Source organism: Desmodus rotundus, chromosome 2 (assembly GCF_022682495.2).
Source record: "Desmodus rotundus isolate HL8 chromosome 2, HLdesRot8A.1, whole genome shotgun sequence".
NCBI classification, from domain to species: domain Eukaryota; kingdom Metazoa; phylum Chordata; class Mammalia; order Chiroptera; family Phyllostomidae; genus Desmodus; species Desmodus rotundus.
The window spans coordinates 1100765-1125040 of NC_071388.1; the positions used below are offsets into that span (position 1 = coordinate 1100765).

Consider the following 24276-nt stretch of genomic DNA (forward strand, 5'->3'; position numbering starts at 1 on the left):
ACAGAATTCCGTATCAAAAACTTCTAAAACGCAATTGGAAAACACTGAACATGACGGATGAATGGGATAACAGGGCTGTGCCCCAGCACGTTTCTGTGATAACGCGATTGCGGTTGTTGGTGGAGCAGCTTCTCTGTTTACTGAGAGTGTCGTGAAGTCAGGACACAGTTCCCACAGGTGCAGGATGATGTGGGAGGGCGTGAGTGTGTGGTGGGGCAGGGTCGGGTGGAGATGCAGAGAGAGGAAGCACAACTGGTCAAACGTGACCGATTGCCAAATCTAGGGGAGCGGTATTTATAGTTCCCTACACTGTTTGTGGACTTTATTGTGGGTTTGACATTTACCAAATCAAATTCTGGGAGAAGCAAATTCATACGGAGACAAATATTGTTCTTGGAGGTCTGAAGTCCGCAACGAGTTATTTCTTTAAAGCTGATATTTCCCTGATTTCTGTCTGTTTGAAAGACTGAATTGAAGAAATACATTGCATAGTCGGGCAGGATGGTCTTCCAGTGTAAGAAAAGAGAGACTGGACTGCAGAACGGGTGACATGGAGAAGAGTGCAGTGTCTCTGCGTCTCAGGTGCTGTGACTTGTATCAGGAGACCTCCCAGAGGGAAGGAGCCCCCCGTGAGCACCAACCCCGGGGCTGCGGGTTCCGGGCTCTGGTAACTGAGATGCTGCGGCTCAGCTGCCTGCTGTAAGGAAAGCCCAACTCGTGGGCAGGTGCTGGTGTGGCAGAGTGAGGTTCATCCAGGTTCCATGACCTGGAAACCCGGTGGACTGCCATCCCACAGAACACCCCCTTCCCGCTCGAGAACAAGCTTCTCGTAGGGAGAGCTCTTTTCTGTCCATTATCTTGCAGCTTTTGTTTGGCCAGGCCCCATCGGTACCTCTTTCTAGCTTTCCAAAGGCCTGGTTGCTGTCCAGCTCCGACCCTGTGAGGCCTCAGTGCCAAGTGAACCCGGCACCTTCTGGTCCCAGGAGGGTTCCCACCAGCACTCCCACCGGGCCGGGCATGAGCCCAGGAAGCTCACAGGGGCATTGCATGGGCCAGTGTCAGCCGTGTTTGTCAGTCACAGTTGTCCCTCATTCCTCCACCATTTTGCAGGAGGGGACAGAAGTTCCCCAGCCCCCCACAGGTGCACAAGAGTGTCAGCCTGGGGCTGGGTCGGGCCCCTGGGGCCACTTGCTGACCTCCAGCGCACATGAGTGTTTTCACGTCTGTGGCCCCTTGCAGCCTCAGTCTGAGCTCCCTCCTGCTGGGGCTCCAGCTGCTCCGCAGTGGGTTTGCTGTTGCCTGGGGCCGCCGCCTCCTGCAGCCCTTTCAACCTGCTGGTTCTGCCTTTCTCCCCACCCTTCCGGGAGGAAGCTCAGGCTCTGTTGCCACCTCTGGAGTCCCCCCTCGCTCCTCAGCGACCTGGCCTGACACACCCTGTTACAGAAATACTCAAAGAAGATATTCCCCTGAATAAGGCCATTGTTTCCTTAATTCAATCAGGGAAAACACCCCAAATGCCAATACTGGACTTTAAATAAAAGTAACCCAGGCTTGTTACTAAAGATCGAACATTTTTATTAGGAAAACAGAGAAACGACTCCCACGTGAAGGTCAGAAGGCCAGACCCATGACAGCCTCAGCCCAGGAGAGACCTCCCAGGAGTCCTCAGTGCGGGTTTCCCACGAGCCCGGATCTCATGATCAAACTCGGGAGAGGAGGAGGTCGGCGTGTCACACCAGGGGGCCCTGGAGCACAGGTCTGCAGTGAGGCTCAGAGCCTGTGGCTTCCAGGCTTAGGAACCCCAAGGACCACATGTGGAGGGTGGGTCTCCCACATGTCCTCAGTAGCAGCCCCAGCCAGAGCCATAACCGCAGCCATAGCCGCAGCCATATCTGGAGCCATAGCCACAGCCGTAGCCACAGCCATATCTCGAGCCATATCCACAGCCACAGCCACAGCCATATCTGGAGCCATATCCACAGCCATAGCCGCAGAGAGAGCGGGAGCCATAGCCGCAGCCATAGCCGCAGCCCAGGCCTCCGTAGCCGCAGCAGCCGTAGCCACGGCCCCCGTAGTAGTTCCCGTAGTAGTTTCCGTAGTAGCCACACATGGTGCTGGCGGTGAGGGTGTCCTTGGGCAGAGAAGGTCTGTGGGTGATTGAGGTCTGGACACTGCTCCCTGCAGGGGTCTTTTATGTGCCCCCAGCCTGGGCGGGACCCACAACAAGTGCTCATTCCATTGGCTGATTTACAGGACCAGTGTGACTAATTTGTAGGCTTGTGACTCTCTGGCATGGCCTCAGGGGACACTGAGGAGCTATGCTATTGTTCAGCCACAGCTGCATGATCTGTGAGTCATTAATAAGACTGGATTGCCTCAAGTTCAAAAACCTACTCCCAAACTTTCATCAATTATCCATTTGTAACCAGACTTTATGGTGAAACAGCAATTTTAGAAGACACTTCAACCTACTGCAGAGAGCCAATAACTTCACCTTCTATTGGCTGATATTCAACAGGTCATAATAATCTACTTTAACCCTGAGTTTCTCCATCTCTTCCCTGCAGCTCCAAACCTTTTTGTTTTAGAACTTTTTTCATTTTTCCTTTGAGTTGGTTTACTAGGAAAAGCCTGAAGTGTTACTCAGCTTCATGAGACTTTTGCCAAAAAGCCCATAGTTTGAAATTCTAGAAGACCGGTCCTGCCGAAGCTGGGTTTCTTACTCACTTACGTGAACATTTCCTCTTTTGTCTCTATTTTTAAAACACCAAATATTTTTCCAGTGGTTTCATATTTATTTCCTCAATCCATAGCCAGAAAATAGAAATGGTGGGATTTCATTTACAAATTGCATTTTCATGAAAGATTTTTCTTGTTATTTCTTTTTTCTTTTTTTAATTTATTTTTTTATTGTTGTTCAAGTACAGTTGTCTGCCTTTCCTCCCACTACTCCCCCCCCAGCCCAGCCATCCTCACCTCCCTCCCGTGATTCCACCCCCCTTGGTTTTGTCCACATGTCCTATTTTATAGTTGTTCCTAAAAACCCTTCCCCTTTTTCCCCCATTATCCTCTCCTACCTCCCCTCTGGTTACTGTCTGTTTGTTCTTTATTTCAATGTCTCTGGTTATATTTTGCTTGCTTTTTTTTTGATTATGTTCCAGTTAAAGGTGAAATCATATGGTATTTGTCTTTCACCGCCTGGCTTATTTCACCTAGCATAATGCTCTCCAGTTCCATCCATGCTGTCGTAAAGGGTAGGCGCTCCTTCTTTCTTTCTGCTGCATAATATTCCATCGTGTAAATGTACCATAGTTTTTTGATCCACTCATTTAGTGATGAGCACTTAGGTTGCTTCCAGCACTTGGCTATTGTAAATTGTGCTGCAATGAACATTGGGGTGCATAGGTTCTTTGGATTGGTGTTTCAGGGTTCCAACAACAAACACAGCACAGAGCAAGTAGAAGGAAGGAAATAACCAAGACCAGAACAAAATTAATGACATAGAGACTGAAAGCACAATTCTAAGCATGAACAAATCCAGGGGCTGGTTCTTTGAAAAGATAAACAAATTCGACAAGCCTTTAAGCAGACTCATCAGAAAAAAAGAGAGAGGACCCAAATAAACACAATCAGAAATTAAAGAGGAGAAATTACAACCGATACCACAGAAATACAAAGGATTACAAGAAATTACTACAAAGAACTGTATACCAGGAAATTTGAAAACCTAAGTGAAATGGACAAATTTCTAGAAAAATATAATCTTCCAAAACTCAATGAAGAAGAAGCAGAAAGCCTGAACAGACCAACAGCAGCTGATGAAACTGAAGCAGTAATCATAAACTCCCAGCACACAAAAGCCCTGGACCAGATGGTTTCACAGGAGAATTTTACAAAGCATTTAAGGAAGAGCTAACCCCTATCCTTCACAGACTATTCCAAAAAAGCCAAGAAGATGGAAGGCTCCCAAACTCTTTTTATGAGGCCAGCATTATCCTCATCCCAAAACCAGGTAAAGACACAACAAAGAAAGAAAACTACAGGCCAATATCGCTGATGAACATAGATGCTAAAATCCTCAACAAAATATTGGCAAACCGCATCCAGCAACCCATTAAAAAGATCATACACCATGACCAAGTGGGATTCATCCCAGGGATGCGAGGATGGTACGATATTTGCAAATCGATAAACGTAATACTTCACATAAACAAAAGGAAAGACAAAAATCACATGATCGTAACAATAGATGCAGAAAAAGCATTTGATAAGGTACAGCTCCCATTTATGAGAAAAACACTCAGCAAAGTGGGAAGAGAGGGAGCATTCTTCAACACAATAAAGGCCAAATACAAGAGACCTACAGCCAACATCACACTCAATGGGCAAAAACTAAAAGCTTTCCCACTAAGATCAGGAACAAGACAAGAATGTCTGCTTTCCCCGCTCCTATTCAACATAGTACTGGAAGTCCTAGCCACAGTGATCAGACAAGAAGAAGAAATAAAAGGCATCCAAATTGGAAAGGAGGAAGCAAAACTGTCATTGTTTGCAGATGACGTGATAGTGTACATAGAAATCCTATAGACTCCACCAAAAAACTCCTCAACCTAATAAGTGAATTTAAATTTCAACATGTTTGTAACATTTGTGTTCTGGCTCAAAGGTACATATTAATGATACTGGCAGAGAGACCTTTCATGGCACCGGTAGACTTTCACTAACCAACAAGGAATCCTTGGCAAACTGTCCCATCTCCGAGAACCATGCTAAGGACCATTTGTTGTTTAGGTTATGAAGCTCACGGCTAAATTCAAGGGTAAAGCCAAGTAGCCTCTACATTTATGTTCTGAGATGGCTTCATAGGTTTCAGAAGAGCACGGTAGATATAAGAAACAGTTCTAGAATTGGCTCTCTGGGTTCAAATCTTACTTCCCTCACCCGTGGCTGTGTGACCACTGTAACTATGAGCCTTGGTTGCCTCATCTGTAAGTGGGGTGATAATAATAATACCTATGCACAATGTGATTTTGAGGGCCAAATTAGTTAACCCGTGTCAAGCACTTGGAACAGTGTCAGCCACATCATAGTACTAGGATACTGTTTGTGCTTATTATCTCTTTCATCTGCTCACTGTTATCCCAGATATAGGTTTCAGTGGAGAGCTGATGGGTTGAATGTCAGAATTCAGGAATAGCCAGGTCCTCACATAGGGCCATGTCAAATCCTTCGTTAAGGCTGGTCGTCGGAAAGTAGAGACAGGTGCACTGATTTCCTTCCTAAGAAGGAGCCAGTCCCACATGTTACCGGGTAAACCTAACAAGAGCAGATGGAGAACACCTTTGGTTTCCATGCAGGTGAGTCTGAGTGCAGACTCACTGATTTCCTAGCAAAACCAAAGGCTTTCCTGGCAGAGAGCCACAGGGTGACAGATTGACCAGAGGAGGTTTTGGTTCTAGCCACGGAAAATAGCCACTACACTATCCCCACTGCAGATGTCAGCCCTGGACGCGGGATGGTGCACCTTCCAACCAGTAGCACACACTGCACCTCGCTGTGCCCCTCAGCAGGAGCAGGAGGAGTAGGGGAGCCTTTACTACAACTGAGTTGTAATCCTGACCAATCAAATTTTAGGATTAAATTCTACTTTGTTTAGAATTAAGTGGATTTTGTTGAGTTTACCTGGAAGCAACTGGCATAAATGTTTTTCTGGCTGGTGGACATAGTGACTCAAGATAGAATTTGGTAAAATATAAATAAATTAAAGTAGATTTGTGTACTTGTAAAGTTGTGTCTTGTTACCTGAATTGTATATCTAAATAAACTTGTTTTACCAATGAAGATATAAATGGCATGATTTAAGAAAACCCTTCCTAGAGCATTTCTATGGTCCCCGAGCTCCCCAGGGTGGCCACCACAGCCACAGCCACAGCGGGAAGGTGAACTGGAGGGACCAATAAACGCCCTGAGCCAGGGCACTTTGCAGTTTTTACGATTTCATAGGATCTCATTATGGAATTTTAATTTGAGCCCTTGATGAGAAGGGCTTTACAACCAAGTCAAAAAGCACCCATTCCAAGCCCATGATTGGACTGTGCAAATGTGGACGCATCATCCGCGTACTCTTGTGTAGGACAGCCTCCCGACGTGAGAGATTTGCGAGCACTCACAGCTGTTTGTGGTCAGGGCACAGGAACTTGTAACGAGGGCGGCGCTGCCTGGGACTTGCAACACCTGTACTTGGGGGGAGCGTGGAAGATCTCATGAAGATGGTGATGTCCCCACCCAGGAAACCACCTCCTCCTCCTGCACACCTGAACCACCCACCACTGATGCCATGAGCTATTGTGTCATCTGCCAACGGGGCCACAGCCACAGATATGGCTGCTGCCCCCATCTCGCTGTGAGAGGTTTGGCCACATGGATTCTACTGAAAGAGACACTAAACCCACCGTGTTTGTCCTCCTGTGAGACACAGGTTCTGCCCCTGGCCTTGCTCATTTCATCCTGTGCGTCCCAAGTAGCAAAAGTCTCAAGCTCAGCTGTCCAGGAAAAAGCTCAGACGTCATCTTCCTCTGGTCCCATTGGGAAAGATCATAAAGAATGCCCTCTCTTTGATCTCTGAGTGCCCCCTTTAATAACTTCAATCTCTTTGCAAATGCCAGGCGCTGCTTGGGCACTTATTTATTTCTGTGGTCCTTTTGCCTGGGACGTTTATATGATGGAGACCGGCTTGTGGTGACCACCCCAAGGGGTGGACCCAACTTTTCTTCACCTTTTTTTCTATCTTTTGTCCCCTACATATTTCTCATACTTTAAATAAGCTCAGCTTCCACGTGACATAGTTGACTGAGTCCTCTTCACATAAATTTGGCTTCTCTTTCGTTTACTAACAGAATAGCTCCAGCCCACCTGACGTCAGGTAGCCGCCCAGGGCTGACGGCCCTCGTTCTCCCAGGGCACAGAGGGACGCACCCACTCTCAAAGGCGTGCCTCTCCAGGAGTCGGCTTTGTGACTTCCTTCTGGAAGCTTTGCCTCATGTCACTGATGCAGCCCGCCCTCGTGACCAGGCTACATGGGACAGATCCTCTGTCCTTTTAGGAAATCTCTTTACGATTGACCGTTTTAATCATGAAGTCCACTTCACATGTTTACTCACTCACTCGCTCACTCACTCACTCATCCCTTTGCTCACTCACGCAACACTCAGCTCCTGGAGGGTGCCGGGCAGGCTGCTGTGTTAGGAGAGGACATCTCATAAACCAACATTTGAGCTTGTTTCCGTTGTGGCATTTCTAAATTTTACACAGCTATACTATCTATACAACTTGGAAATGTGTGTGATATTAAAACTCGAAAATAGAATGTTCTACTAGGTTTTAAATAGTTTTCAGATGAACAGTGTTAGTGAGTTTTGACCCCATTGTGTAAAAACCAAAACTCTCAATTAATTTGTAAAGGCAAACTGTAGATGTATAATTAACCAATGTCACCCCAATAAAGTTAATTAAAAAATTAAGATGTATATGTACTAGCTAAATTCAAAAAAAATTACGTAACTAAGTAATGGGATTAAAAATTAATATCTTAATTAGTTTAATGTAGCAAATATATCTTTTTAATAATTAAAATAAAATTAATTTTAAACCAACACTTCAGATCTATGTATTAAAAAATTCTTAAATAAAATTTTATCATATTAAAGCATATCATATTGTGAGTTCTTATTATTATAAGTAATTTTATGCATTTTGTATTTGATGGCTATTAGTAACTAATTCATACAAAGTTGTAAATAAATTGTTAAATTCAAGCTGGGGTGCAGGTTCAAACATTCACTGTACGGTTTTTAATCTAACAGTCTGAAGACCGGAGCCACAGACCACGGCTTTCAGAGTGCGGTCTGCTCACCGTGGGGCCAAAGGCCTTTCAAAGGCCCCCGAGGGCAGACCCGTCTGTTCGACACGCCGGCTTGTCTGTTCACTCTTATGAACACCTAGTGTATTTGTCACACACGCTACGTGTGAGGAAGAATGGATCGCACAGAGAAGCACATACAAGAAACCCGCGGGCGCCTTTCTCCCAGCGCTCTTTCAACAAAAATGTCCCGGAGAAATTTAAGAGCACATTTAAAACCAAGGGAATTAGACGGAAACCCGAGAGGCGAGATTTGGAAGGGGCCCCAACACCGGCGTTCGGATTTCTGAACCAATGCTGAATTGCCTATTATGGTGGCGAACTCATACAGAAAGAACCAAAGTGGTACTTAACAAACAGATAAAACTCAAGATTGAAAAATAGGCCACTTCGTGTTAGCGTTTCAGTGCAAATGGAGTCATTCCAGTGCCAGTAACCGGTGGGAAATGGTATTCGGCACGAAGAGCTGTTTGCCCAAAGGAGAGGAATTGTGGGACGTAAAAGGGGTTTTACTCCAGGTATCTCTGCACTTTTATCGCCTCCTCGCTCAAGCTGACATTCTCTCAGGTTTCTGGTTGCACATCTGAATACTCAGTGGAAAGTATTATTGTAGGAAAAGAAAGAAAATGGGGTCAAAGGGCTTGAATATTGACATTTCAAGAAACCGGAGTATGGACGTGAATAACAGAACACAGATGAGAATATCCCTGAAATGTAGGAAGAGTCTCTGATTGAGCACATGTGACACAATTATAGGCTTCTATTGGCAACACAGTTGATGTTTGCTAGAGGGACCCGCCCTCACTCACTGAGACAAGTGCTCAGCAAAGTTTCCTTCCTCAGCTCTGTCTGCAACATGAGGCCGCACCAGCGCATCCACCACAGCGTGGGGGTCTCCCCCGCAGACGGTGGGGCGCGAACTGAGGAGGCACCCCCGCTCCACAACCGGGGTTTCTGCTGCCACCACGCACCGTCGCTTTTTATGTTTTGCCCTTGCTTTTACTTATTTTCCGATTGCACCTGGCATTCCATATTACTTTACACTAGTTTCCGGTGTACGGTGTAGTAGTTGGACATTTACCCGATTTCCTAAGTGACCTCCCAGCAATCTAACACCCACCTGGCACCGTCCATGGTTACTACGGCATCACTGACCGGACTCCGACACTGGGCTTTACACCCCGAGACTGGTCTGTAACCGCCAATCTGCACTGCTCAATCCCTTCGCCTTTTCCACCCAGGCCCCAGGCCCGCCCCCTCCCAGCCATCAGCCTGTTCTCTGTGTCTACCAGTCTGCTTGCACCTTATTTGTTTATTTTGCGCTTTAGATTCCACATACCAGTGAGATCTGGAAGCAACCCAAGTGCCCACCAGTGGACAAGTGGATTAAAAAGCTGTGGTGCATTCACACAACAGAACATTATTTGGCCATAAAAAGGAATGACAACTTACCCTTTGCGTCAGCTTGGATGGACGTGGAAGGCACGACGTTCAGTGACAGAAGTTCAACAGAGGAAGACAGACGCCCCCCGACTTCACTTACACACGGATACTGTGAGCTCTTTCCCTTGCTGCTCCTGGGTGGGCGTGGGGGTGAGGAGGGCTGGGCGGTCCTGGGGGCGGAGTCTTTCCAGAGCCTTCAGCCCACTGGCCCCATCGCCTGTCACCTTCTGGTGCTCCTCTCCTGCGGGTGACAAGCGTTCTCTCCTCTCTGCAAATGCGGTGAGTTCATCCAGTGTTTTCTGGAAAACAGAGCAGATCTGCTATACTCCTCAATAGATGGAAACAGCAAGGAATGTCTTAAAAGTGAGAGGTAAGTTTTATCCTTGCTATTGTGTTCCCAGAATATTTCCTTTCTGGTTTTGATCAACATCCTTTACATGGGAAAATTTCAAGTTCATTTTTAATACAATTGTTTTCTCCTATTCAGGATCATCTCACTTTCTTTGTGTCCACTCGCACCCGTTTCTCTCCGGGGGAATCCGCCTGCCCGTGCACTGGCCCTTGCTGAGACGCCAACACGCTCATTTTCCACAGAGATGGACACGGCCACCCCCCTTCCCCTGTAACAGCACCCCTCCGAAACCCAGGCGTCCCGGTAAGCCCGTGAGCAGCGCCGCCATTGATACGCACACCACGCACCGAATAACTCGCTCTTTTCCACAAGCACATTCTAGAAGTGTCTGTCTTTGGCTGTCTCTCCAAAATCCCATAGCTAGGCTGCGACACTCAGTACATTCCTGTACGCAGGTGTGAGAGGTGGACTCCGCCTCTCACTCTTGCTGCTCCTCTGAGCTCCACGTCGAGAGAGGCCGGCACGCACCTGCGCACTTGGTGGGTCTGTTCTCATTCCGGGGACCACAAGTACCAGGCAGAGCCCCCGTCTGGCTGCTTAGCAAACGATGCTTCAGTGAGCTGGATCCACACTATTCACCTGTGTTAGGGGTATTAACCTGTTCTTTCAACCTCTAATTTGAAGAAAACAAAACTACTTTTCCCCCAATTATTCTAGGTTTCTTCCCCCAAGCCAATGAGGAACGAGTCTCGTTGCTAAGACACCAGTGAGGAGCAACATCACCCACACCCCATGCACGGTCCACACGGTGTCCTCAGACAGCAGACCACTCCGGAGAGTTCAAAACGTGTTAGCACGTGAAAAACTTTCAGTACCATGATGCCAGAGATGCATTTGCGTTTTTAGAAGTCCCATTTTATTGTCTCTGCCACTGATTCGGAGCATTTCCCTCCCGTTCCACCCCAACAGGGCAGATTGTTCTCCAAGGGCTTGTGTCATTGACATCTTCAGGTGAAAAGGTGTCACTCTGCACATCGTCACTGATGAAGGATGACGCTCTGCGGCTTCAGGACCTGCCAGCGCACCGTGTGTGCATAATGGGTAGTTTTGAACAAATAAGTTAGCGGCAATGAAGAGCTTTGGAAAATGTCTCCTGGGATTTCATGTTCTGCTTTGGCAGAGATGGGAAAGAAGGGACACAAATTACCTCCAGTTCCTTCGTGTACCGATAATGTCACCTCGCCCGGAAAGTGTCGATGGTCTCTCCATGCTCCCTGCTGAGCACCTGGAGTGGAAGCAGCTTCACCACTGCAGGCGAGGTGGCGCGTCCCCACCTGTCATCCCACCACGTGCGGCTGAGATGAGTGAGCGGGACGGATGTCTGGCCTTTGGGGGAGGGCAAGCCAAAACCACCTTTTAAAACAGAACAGAACAACTTGTTAATACAAAATGAATTCCACTGCTAAATTGGCGACGCGTACCTGCGCTGTTTGTCAGGAGACCCCCACAAATGCCCCCGTGTGCTGCGTTTCAGTCAGCTAAACGCCTCACTGTTCTCCTCTTTAGCTTTTTCATGCCAACTGCGTTCGCTCCTTCCATCAGTTCCTAGACGATGCAGTAAGAAGCACGTGGAGGGCTGAATTTCAAAGTTTATCCCACCTCTGCTGCGTGTCTTCTCCTGAGAGAATCGCAGCTCCATCCTGGGCGAGGCCTCCTCCTGTGGCCTTCAGGATGGAACCCAGACTCACACCAGGGACTGTGGCTGCCCTGTGCTCACAGCCGCTGTCTGGTGAGGACGCCTCACTCCAGGTCCCCAGGGCAACTCAGGGGTGGCATGGGGAAGCCCCAGACCTCTCTTGGACTGACGAGAGGGGACCCTCAGCTGGAGGAAATGAGTTTGACACGCTGTGACAGAGCGAAGCAAGAATCCTGCCAGTCGGCCCGTTCTCTGTGTGAAAAACAATCGTCAGTTCAATAGCTTTATTGAGGTGTAATTGATACAGGAAAAACGTCACATGCCTAACGTATACAATTTGATGAGTTTTGACATACAATTACACCCTTAAATCCATAACCACCCTCAAGGTAATGAACATGTCCCCCACCTCTGAAGGTTCTCTCCTGCCCTTTGCGATTTTCTTAGAGTTACTGAGGTAAGAACCGTCAACATGAGACCGAGACTCTTATCAAATGTGTGAGCACCAGCCAGGGACACTACGCAGTATCGCAGTATCTTCGACTACAGCACGGTGTTACACAGCAGATGTCTGGCGCTCCCTCACCCTGCACAGCTGGGCTTCCCACCCTTGGAACAGCACCTCCCCCTCCCCGCCCAGCCCACATCCACCCTCCTGCTACTCCCGGGGCTGTGAGTGTGACTATTTCAGTTCCTCAGATAAGCGGAGTCAGGCAGAATTTGTCCTTCTGTGAGTGACTTATTTTTCCACTTAGCAAGATGTTCTCCCGCTTCACCCATATTGTCACAAAGCACAGATTTCCTTTTTGAAGGCCGAGTGAGATGCCGCCTTATGGGGCACCGTGTTTTACTACCCACTGACCCATCAGTAGGCATTTGTTACATTGCTTCCAGACCCTGAGCAGGGCGAGTAAAGCCACAGTGAGCACGGGGGCGCAGCCGTCCCTTTGCCACCCCGATTTCAGGCCTTTCGGACAAACACCGGGACAAACACCCGGAAGAGGGATTGCTGGATCCCAGGGCAGCTCTGTTTCCAGTTTTTGAAGGACCGCACACTGTTTCCTGATGGCTGCAGCACTTTGCATTCCCACCGACAGTGTACGGGGTTCCAACTTCTCCGCACCCTTGTAATACCCGACCGGAAACATAAATATGCATGTCAGTGTTTGACTTTACAACGAGATTGTAAAGCCTCCCAGAAATAATGAAAAGTAACATAAGCACAGGCGAAGCACAGGTGCTTCATACCGGCATGTGAACGAGCATGGCGTCGGTCTACCCTACCCAACGTGAAGTGATGACGTATCTCGCTTGGGGAGAAGAGTCACATAAAAAAAATACGTAGGCTTCTGGACAGAATTCTTACTTTAGTTAAAATATCTACCATGAACCTATCAACTCACAGGAAGAGTCAACATTCCTCAGACACTCCATAAAGTCCGGCCAAAGAATTCTCACCAGTTCGTTTAGTTTGATATAGATATGAAAATACAGCAATTATTTATCATAAGAATCACATGATTTCATCGTGAGAATCCTGACCTAAGAGTGAAGAGATATCAAGCCTACGATACCTAATCTCCTCTTGGCCTTAAAAAAAAATCCAGCTTAAGGAAGTTTTCTGATGTGAATTAGTGTGGATTATGAATTCAGCACTTCCTGTGGCTTGTCCCCCCGACCACAAGGTTGTAGAAAAGGGCCTGGTTAGGGGGTGACATTCAGACTGAAGACACCGGGCCCCTGATTCTCAGCTGAACCTTCAACTCCTGATACCAGGTGCTGCTACAGCAACTGGTATCAGGTACTATGGTGGCCGTGGCTGTGGCTACAGTGGTGGCTGTGGCTGTGGCCAGTGTGGCTGTGGCCAGTATGGCTGTAGCGGACATTGGTCCTGTGTGTTTGACTGAGAAACTTTAAGAAACACAGCAGGACTCCTCTGGGTATTTCGAGACTCCGCTTTCCTACTCCTTCTTATGAAATAGCTATGACCTCATCCCAGCCACTAGGGAAGAGGAGAATACTTGAAATTCTTCATCCATCATCTCAGTTGAATAAAACCACAGGGATGCCTCACTTTATTAAAGAAATTCTTTCTCTTGTGACATTTCAGTTACTGCTCTGCATACGTCTCAGTTCAACACCCTTCGTGTGGGACCGAATTTATTTTAATCTCCAGTAAATCCCCGGTGCTGAGACTTTTGCTTCGTTACGTCTGCTGCACACACATGTGCAGACACATCATTAGGACAGAAAGGCTGCCTGTCTTGACAAGCTGAAAAGTCGAAGCCTATGAGCGAGTTATCGCCAAATGATACTTGCTTTTCCAATGAAACTTACTGAGGTGACGTCAGTTAGTATTATGTAGGTTTCAAGTGGACATTTCTGTGATACATGATCTGTATATTGTATTCTGTGCCCACCACCCACAGTCAAATCTTCCTCCACCACCATGTATTCAGTATTTTACCCGCTCAAGCCTTGACTCCCTTACCCTCTCCCTCCAACGTGAGGTAGCCACCACTGTTGTCTGTATCTGTGAGTTTTTGGCTCTTTGCTTTTCTTGCTTGTTCGCCTGTTGCTTTCAGCTCTACATCCCACCTATGAGTGAAATCGTAGCCCTAGACTCTTTGGTCTGACTCATTTTGCTTAGCATGATATTCTCAAGGTCCATTCATGAAACTCACTTTTGACGAACCTGCAAGCACGGCAACCACCTACACCTGGTCATATTCAAACGCCGGCTCCAACGCTGACGTTTTCATGACTGGTCAGAACCCCACAGGACTCACACAACCAGAACTGACAGAAAATCGAACGGCAAGGAAGTCCGACACCAAGGAAATATAAAATAAACATTCATCCAGACCGGTAGGAGGGGCAGAGACGGGCACCGGGGCGGAGAGGACTCACGAGGCTGTGGCGGGACCGAGACTGGCAGAGTGTGGGACAAACGGGGCAGGCAGTCTGACCACTGGCAGACCCTGCGGCCCCACATTCGCACACAGATAAACCCAGAGGGCCGGACTCAGAGTGGCGGAGAACAGGGCAGGCAGAGTGGCAGGTAGCACCCCAAGGCCCCACATTCGCACACAGATAAATCGGAAAAATGGCGGAAAAGCAGACCACACAACCCAGGGCTCCAGCTCGGGGAAATAAAGCCTCAAACCTCTGATTGAAAGTGCCCGTGGGGGTTGGGGCGGCAGCAGGAAAGACTCCCAGCCTCACAGGAGAGGTTGTTGGAGAGACCCACAGGGGCCTAGAGTGTGCACAGGCCCACCCACTCGGGAGCCAGCACCAGAGTGGCCCAGTTTGATTGTGGGTAGCGGAGTGAAAGACTGAAATCCGGTGGGGAGTGGAGCAGGCGCCATTGCTCCCTCTCGGCCCCTCCCCCACGTACATCGTCACAGCGCAGCAACCAGCGTTACCCCGCCCTGGTGAACACCTAAGGCTCCGCCCCTTAAAGTAACAGAAGCACCAAGACAAAAAAAAAAAAATGGCCCAAATGACAGAACACTTCAAAGCTCCAGAAAAAATACAACTAAGAGAGGAGGAGATAGCCAACCTATCGGATGCACAGTTCAAAACACTGGTTATCAATATGCTCACAGACTTGGTTGAATCTGTTCGAAAAACAGATGAAAAAATGAAGCCTATGCTAAGAGAAACAAAGGAAAATGTACAGGGAACCAATAGTGATGAGAAGGAAACTGGGACTCAAATCAATGGTATGGACCAGAAAGAAGAAACAAACATCCAACCAGAAAAGAATGAAGAAACAAGAATTCGGAAAAATGAGGAGAGGCATAGGAACCTCCAGGACACCTTGAAACGTTCCAACATCCAAATTATAGGGGTGCCAGAAGGAGAAGAGGAAGAACAAAAAATTGAAAACTTACTTGAAAAAATAATGAAGGAGAACTTCCCCACTCTGGCAAAGGAAATAGACTTCCAGGAAGTCCAGGAAGCTCAGAGAGTCCCAAAGAAGCTGGACCCAAGGAGGAACACACCAAGGCACATCATAATTACACTACCCAAGATTAAACGCAAGGACCTACATCCAAGATTACGGTATCCAGCAAAGCTATCATTTAGAATGGAAGGGAAGATAAAGTGCTTCCCAGATAAGGTCAAGTTAAAGAAGTTCATCATCACCAAGCCCTTATTATATGAAATGTTAAAGGGAGTTACCTAAGAAAAAGAAGATAAAAAATATGAACAGTAAAAATGACAGCAAACGACCACACCTAAAACAAAAACAAGAGCAAACTAGGCAAACAACTAGAACAGGAACAGAACCATAGAGATGGAGATCACATGGAGGGGTGTCAATAGGGGAGTGGGAGAGGGAGAGGGGGGGAAAGGTACAGAGAATAAGTAGCATAGATGATAGGTGGAAAATAGACAGGGGGAGGGTAAGAATAGTGTAGGAAATGTAGAAGCCAAAGAACTTATAAGTATGACCCATGGACATGAACTATAGGGGGGAATGTGGGAGGGAGGGGGTAGGCAGGATGGAGTGGAGTGGGGGGGGAATGGGACAACTGTAATAGCATAATCAATAAATATATTTTAAAAAAGACATAGCTACTTTATTAATATGAAATAGTGACATATTTTATGTTGCAGATATCATTCCTTAGGAATAATATACATGGCCAAGAAAGTCTTCAGGGATTGCTAATTTATATTAATTTTTAAATGGGATCATAAAGTTAATTATGGAAGTTATGGTTCACCCAGAAGTATTAGGAGTGATATCTTGTTTTCTCAGAGTCTGTGCAGCACTGTAGTACAACGGGACTTTTTCAAATCGTCTTCTAAAGACACCACAGCCAGTGTTAGGAGGGAGGAACCCAGCAATGCCCAGAACGCAGTGCCGGGTGGACCGCCCGTGGGTCCAGCACCTCGGACAGCGCCTGGCAGCTGAGGGGGGCGCGGAGTGCGCAGCTGTGAACTGCACAGGGCCGGTGTTCCGCCCTCACCCTGAGCTCCCGGGGCCACGAAGCCACGCTGTCGAACCCTCGGGAGTTCCCATGAGAGAACTGGACACCAGTGTGCTTAAAGTGTCTAATTAAACGGGGCAGAATTACTTTTTCTACACGGTGGGAAAACATCCTCAAATCTCCCATTTGTCCACGTGCGCTGCCTTTCTTGGGCGCCACTGCGTGCGTGCCATCCCTACGGTCTGCCAGCCCCCTGGACGCCTACGACATACCCCTTGGGGTTCACCACCAGGCCCAGCCACGGCTGGTGTAAAATAAACACGTTAGTTATGAAAATTAAAGGTCAGTTGAAACATAAACGCCCAGAGCATGCTCTCCTGTAGACAGGGAATTGTTCTCGGTGCACCGAGGGCTGCACCCAGCTGCTCCCAAGCACAGCCTCTGTTCCGCTGCTTCACCTGTGTGTGGGTGTCTCAGGACCCCCAGCCACACCGGGCCCAGCGAGCCCTGGGACCCCCCGCCGGGGGGAAGGAGGGTGGGTGAGAACATGCACCAGCACTGCTGGAGGGAGGCTCCCTCACCTGCTGGGTCGTCAGCGGGACTTGGTCTAGCCAAGACGGGGGAGCCCAGGAAGGGGAGAGCCAGGTCTCCGCATGGGGAGCCGGCATGCGCTGATGGAAAGGATGCGAATTAAGTGCTAAGTAGTGGGGGTAAAAACCGTTGCCAGTTAGAATCAAACGTTAAAAAGTAATGTAAATATTACAAGGAAAGAACAGGTCTCTGTAACAGGATAGACATGGATTTGTAGCTAGTCAATTAATCAGCGCCATTAATGAGTGAGTAACATCGTCTTGGGGTGGAAAATCTTTCGCTCTCATTAAACAACTCATTACATTTATAGATGTGGCTTCCTGTAACTTCCCTCTTCCACCCACCTCGTATCTGACTGTGTAGTGGAACATTCTTCAATATGCTCACGAAAGTACATGGAGACTTATCCAGGACAGTAAAGACATTTTATATGGCAGTTTGCCCAGAACGGACAAGACGGTTTCCGTAGAATGGAACCCTCCTATTGAGGGGAGTGGACAGATCCCGAGAATGGAGGCAGCGTGACTGAGCGACCACGGCTGCAGGAGGAACTCACCTCGCATGGAAAGGAAAGGAGAGGCCTGAGCAGGGCTGCTGCAGAAGCGTGAGGCCGGCATCGTCTGCAGCTGCACCGTCTGGGACGGACTTTGAGTGGAAGGCCCTTGGAAGACAGAGACGTCCAGACTCCTGCGCGTTCCCTGCTTCCCGGCAGAGGCTTCCCAACGGGATGTGTGGCCCGAGATGCAATGGTCGAATTTTAAAATCTACATTTTAGAACTTCTAGCGATAATGGGTCTAGATAACCACTATCAAGTACACACATCAGTAGATAAAAATGGGTGGGGAAGTCCACGCCAGGGACCCAGTTAGCCGTCCCAGCATTCCTAGGTGTGGGCAATGGGGCGAGCCGACGCCGAGCGCTCCCCACACAGGAAAGAGAGTGCACAGAGAATGGGCTGACAGCTGCCGGGGTGGGCGGCTTCGGGGGGCTCGGAAGCAAAGGCGAAGGGACTAAGCAGAGAGAATAACCTCATAGACACAGACAGCAGTGGTGGTGACCAGAGGGACAGGGGGACAGAGGGGGACAGACAGAGAGGGGACTTGGGGTGTGAACACACGGTACCATATCCAGGTGATGAATTACAGAATTGTACACTGAAACCTACATAATTTTATCAACCACTGTCACCCCGATAAAGTCCATACAAATTTTTATAAATAATAAAAATAACAAAATAAAGTAAACACTGAAAGCACACAGAACACCCGCAAAGAACTGATTTCGCTACAAGAGGAGAAGACTGGCCAGATCACATAGCAGCTGCACACTGACTCACCTGTGAGGTCACGTGAAAAAAATCAAGGAAGACATGAACCATATTTGAAACAGAAGAATGCCACAGGACCACAGTATGGTTTCCTCGAAAAATAAAGTTCCTGAAAAAAACAAAGGACTGGGGGAAACTATCATATCTCTAAAAAGAGTTACTTAGCATTATGTTTAAACGGAATGAGTACCAATGTGAAAAACTACGTATGAAAATATATGTGTGAGCCAACCAAAGAGACCTGAAAATGAACTAAGTGTTGGAGGGCTGGAAGAAACTTTCTCTTAACTTCCGCGTGACTGGGGTGCTGTAGTTACACAGATACTTCTCTAAACACGCACTTTGTGATGGAGGTATGCACTGGGTCTGTATAAGGACATGGGTAACCTTGTCTCAGACGTATTTGAAAGTGTTCAGCAGGACTAACAACAAGATAAAAAGTGTACTGGGAGAAAATAAACTCGTGTGGCGTACGGACAGCTCCTAAACCCTGAAGATGTGTTTATGAAGCTTCACAATACTGTACCTTTATGCCTGCATGAAATGTATGTGTAAAGGTGAATAATAAACACAGGAAAGTTCACATAACTCCGAGTACGCGCTACGAAAAAGCAAGTATTTTTCACTGTGCAGGAGACCCCCACATAATGCGTGCACATGGAATGACAGAATTTAAAAAATTGACATTTGGAAGCTAGTCAATGATTGAGCAGTAGTGAAATATTTTCAGCTAAATGCATGAAGCGTGAGTGCGGGCTGTAAAATGAGAAGACGCGAACACATCAGAGGCTGGTGGCTCCGTCAGAGGCACGCTGACTCAACTCCACGGTCGTCTGGCGGACAGGCCCCCCCGCCCCGTTGTCCAATAAAACAGAGACTCGGGAAGGGCACCGATGCCCAGGAGTGGGAAATACGTGGTTAGCAGCCCTGTGATGTGCCCCGCCCACCATGGAGGTGGGTATAAAAGGACCGGAGCTGGTGCAGATGGTCACACTGAGGACAGAGACTCCCTGCTCCCCATCAGACCCATCACTCCTGACACCATGAGCTACTACGGCTACAACGGCGTGGGCTGTGCCTACGGGGGCTGCGGCTACGGTGGCCTGGGCTGCGGCTACGGTGGCTACGGTGGCTACGGTGGCTACGGCGGCTACGGTGGCTACGGTGGCTACGGCTGTGGCTATGGTGGCCTGGGCTGCGGCTACGGCTGCGGCGTGTACGGGTACGGTGGCAGCCGCCCGTCTTGCTGCAGAAGGTACTGCTCCTACGGGTGCTACTGAGAAGCTTCCCGAGGCACTTGGCCTAGGTCCACCTAGACTCCCAGCATCCGCCTCCATGAGTCTTCTCGGAACGATTCAGCTTCGCGTCTGAAAAGTGAGCATCATCCCGAAGCATCTACAACAGAGACCGGCCTCCACAGGCCTCCTTGGGAGTCTCCGAAACCATCTGGAGTGCTGCCCCGTGTTTTCTCCCAAAGCTTCTCCTTTGATATTTGATTGGCTTTAAAACCTCTCACATTTTTGATCAATAACTTTCACATGAGAGAAGTTTAGGTTAATTTTAAGAACATTAAAGTATCGACATTGCATTCGAATTGATTTTCCTTCATCATTTGTGTGGTGTGTGTGTTCTGGCGTGTTCACAAGCCACACCACACCATCGGGACAGTGTGGCAGCTCATTTCACCTGCCAACCTGGCTGGGCACAGCCTCCCAGACAGCTTATTTCTGGGCGTGCCTGTGAGGGAGTCTCTGAATGGGGTTCGCGTATGAGTCAGTAGCCTGAGCACAGAAGATGCCACATCCCCGCCCCCTGCCCCACCCCGGGTCGGTGGGTGTCACCCAACCCAGAGTGGGCCTGGACAGAGCAACAAGCTAGAGAAAGGGCAGTTTGGTTGCCTTTGCTTGAGTGGGGATGGCCATCTTCTCCTGCCCGAGGACATCAGCTCCCCTGGCCTCAGGCCTTTGGACTTGGAGTGGAGTACACAAGGGGCCCCTGTGGTTCCCGACCTTGCAGACGGTGGGTCACGGGACTCCTCTGCCTCCACAAAGACGTGCACTGATCCTATAGTACGTCTCCATGTAGACAGAGCAGGTGTGCCTATACCTGTGTGTCTCCCATCACTGCCGTTTCTCTAGGTGGGAGAAGAGTATGTGAGAGACACCTGTCTTTGGCACATCCTGAGCAAGACATCAGCTCCTATAAAACACGTGCTTCCTCGTGCTTCCTAAGTCACATTCCCTCTTCCGACCAGCCTAGAGGCTCCGCACCAAGCCCGGCCTCACTCCCACCTGGCATCAGCCAGGCCACAGGTGACCTGCCCACAGTGAGGGGCAGTGACGCTCCCCCGGACGTCAAACTGCACTTCACATCAGTTTCTCACACCATCATCCTGGCGACATCTGACTGAGACATGCATCGATTAACCAAGAGATGTGGATAGAAACGTCCGCAAAGCGATACTGTTAGCAGATAAAATCGGAATCAGCCCACCTCTCCACCAATAATAGATGGGTAAACAAATTGAGGTGTATCGCACAAGAGAACACTATTCAGCAACGAAAATAAACTACGCAACAAACAAAATGCATGACCCTCAAAGTCGCAGTGCTGAGCAAAGGCAACCAGGCAGAAATGGAGAGTATGGCACAGACTCACTCACATGAAGTGCAAAGGCGGTGACAGCAATGAGTGGGTAGCAAGGGGTGAGAGTCCTGCGGGGTGGGGCTTGGAAGGGCGGGCGTGGCCCCTCAGGTCCTGCCTTTAGTCTGTGTGTCGTGAATGCGGATTAAGTTGTGTGGCTACTTTGTGAAAATTAATCTAGTTCTACACGTAATGATTTACGGTTTTTGCTGAGTGTGTCTTGAATTTCACTAAAAGTGCACGTTTAAAGTGGTGTGGCACTTTGTCAGTCCGCCGTGACCTTCAGGACCTGAAACCGGGACACCCGTCCCCCCAGGAAGCCCATCCCCCCAGGAAGTGGGCGGGAGGTTTTGTCAGACCTGTGGTGTCAAATAATGTCTCCCTTCATGTGGCCACAGGTTCCTTATGTTTGATTTGAATTCTCAGAGTGTAGGTGTGATTTAAAATGAAGTTTTTGTTGGCGGAAACAAACATCTGGAATGTGGCTTTGGGGGTTTGTACTGTCTCCTAGAACTAGGAGAGAAATCGCTTTTTAAGTGTGCATGGTGCATTTCTGGCAACACTGCCATAACAGCAAAGGAATCTTCCTTCAGATAAGGGGTCGAGAAGCTCGAGAATTCTCACACGCATCAGGCCGGGGCTGCCTGGGGTTTCCCACGCAGGGCGTGTCTGGACCAACACCCATGGTCCCCCATGGAAACTAGTCCCTGCCCTTCTGCTGAAGCCACCCTCCTGACACCGTGTGCCACACAGACCCCCTGGTGGCCAGAGCTGTGGCTCTGGTGGGTAGGGACACTCTGCTGCCACTTTTGCTGCGGCAGATCCTGGCCCAAGGACTCCATAGAGAAACTTCCAGAGCAATGCAGCCCATTGGGCGAGTCCTCCCAGTTCCTGAGCCCCGCCCCCAGCAGGTCTGCCCTCTTCGCCCCCTGGAGAGTCCATCTCAATCTCCTGAGTAGATTGGGGGCATTCAGATTCAATGGTGTGTCCTTTGTGGACAAAAATCCCACCAAAAGTCTTCCAATTAGTAAGAAAAGTTTCCTTTTAATGTCGCATAACTGTTTTACTTCTGTGTAGTGTTCAATTCATTTCATCATGTGTGTGAAAAGTTTTAACTTCATTTTTCACTAAGTTCTCATTGACAACGTTGCTTTATTTTCATTTGCACGGCTCTCTGTTAGCTCTGTGAGCAGGTGACGTGTGAATGAGTGGCCTGTTTGATGGATTTAAGAGAAGCAAATCTCATTGTGATCAAACAGACTTTTTAAAAATTTGCCTTTCAAAAAATGGGCATAAGGGAAATACATTATACAAACGATACAATTGCAAAACTGCTGTATTCCCTCAAGATTCTCTGCAGCCAGCACATTCAATACTGAACATGCATCTCATTATCTGAAAATATCTCTAATCAGTATATCAACAAGGGCATATTTATCCAACGTCGTGATAAAACATGTAGTATAGTCATTAAAATTTTTTAAAATTTTAGAGATGTTTAATGTTACTCTAATGATCTAGCAAAATCGCAATGTCCTCCCATGGTGGGTATAGAAGCAGATGGTACTGGAAACCAGTATGAAGTCATCTGAGATTTAATTAGTACCTTTGAAGGGAAGTTAATAATATGCATAACAAAGGTCAAGGTTAAAGAAAAGCTGGCGTTGAAACAACCAAAGCTCCCACAGCAGTCTTTCTGCTGTAAGTCACCACTAGAAACTCCTGCCTACGGGGAATCTTTGTTTGCTCCTTAAACAGAACGAACAGTTAATTTGGTTGTTCTGTGACTCCACTGAAGTCTCCGGTCCACCAACCCTACACCCACGTACGGACACTCATTGAGTCCAACCACGCATTCCACCGTGGGATGAAAAGTATGACCACAAACCAGCAATCACTGGGGACACGAGAAAAACATGCTTCCCTGCAAACCCGCCGAAGACCTCCCACTGACAGCGGCACGGCGGGGGCGTCCCAGACGTGGCGGCTTTCTCTGCTTTGGCGGTGGGCGCCCTGGCACAAAGCAGACAGTGACCAGTGATGCAGGCCTGTCGCCCAATGCACTCCAGGCCCCGAAAGGATGCAAGTTCATGTGCAATAGGGCCCAGCCCCTGCCTGCGGTTGGCCTGCCCACAAGGAGCAAACGTAGGAGGCCCAGAATGGGTGTCAACATTCAGAGGAAATTGACCACCTGCTCCTCCTTGGATCCTTCCATTCCTGACGCCACGTGCTATCACAGCAACTACTACGGTGGCCTGGGCTGTGGCCGTGGCTCAGGCCGTGGCTGTGATTGCTGCTGCCCATCTTGTTGTGGCAGACACTGGTCCAGCGGATTCCACTGAGAAACTGCCAGAGCCACGCAGCCTACAGAATTCCTCCTGCACTCCCCAATCACTCATCGAGCGGGTTCTCCTGCTAAGTCCTTTACTTGTCTTTACTTGTCTTTCCAGACGGTGAAAGTTTTAGCCTAGCCTCCTGCACCTTCAGATTGTACTCTGCAACTTGAGCGAGCTTCAGCTGGACCGACCGAGTCCCGTGTAACACCTCACCATTCATAACAGTGTTTACATCACACACTCTATTCCTTCTGCCTCCGTGGCAACTCACCAACCGTGATGCGAGAAAGCTTTCAAGTGTACGTCTCAACAAATTGCTCTTTCGGTGCAAAATGCTTTCCACTTACATTTATTGCTCTCCGGCATCGCGCGGGTGGGTTTGGGGGGTGCATTTCAGTTAAGCACGTGGGAAACAGGAGGTGCTGCAGACGTGAGCCACAGCCCTGGACTGCCCAGGTGACGTGGTCCTGCTGCGGCGGCCGGTCTTCTCATCAAGGGAGAGGGAAACCTTCCGGCTGCGGCACCCAGCGCAAGGCTCGGGCGCTTCCGTCCCATCCCACCTTTGGATTTTGCCCTAAAGGGTGAAGATGTGTGATTTATACAGATCACTTTGTTCGGCAAAATCGAAGGGAGGTGGGGCAGTGAAGGTCAATGGGATCCAAATCCATGGTGACGGGAGATGACTTGGCTGGGGGGGTGAACACACAGTGCAATGCACAGATGACGTGCCACAGAAACGAGCACTTGAGACCTACGTCACCCTATTAATCAGCGTCACCATGATACATTTAACAAAAATAAATGAAGTAAGAGTTACAGATTAATGAATAAGACCACACGTCAATGCCTGTAAAAGCAAGCGGAATGGACCAGCACTCGCCCACACCGGGTCACCGAAGGCTGCGTTGCATACAGCCTCCCCAGCCGGGCTCGCTCCGCCACGCTCACCTTCGCCACCTTCCTCTCCCCGCCTCCACGCTGAACAACGCAGAACATGTCAAACGTTGCATTTTACCTTAAAGAAAA

At 48.6% G+C, this 24276-nt stretch overlaps 1 protein-coding gene across 1 annotated transcript; it reads right to left on the bottom strand.

Annotated features, from left to right (window-relative positions):
• Positions 1–1840: 1840 nt before the first annotated feature.
• Positions 1841–2110, bottom strand: LOC112308628 (keratin-associated protein 6-5). The gene has a single exon (XM_024564938.1). The coding sequence runs from the start codon at positions 2108–2110 to the stop codon at positions 1841–1843; it is 270 nt and encodes an 89-aa protein (XP_024420706.1).
• Positions 2111–24276: the final 22166 nt, after the last annotated feature.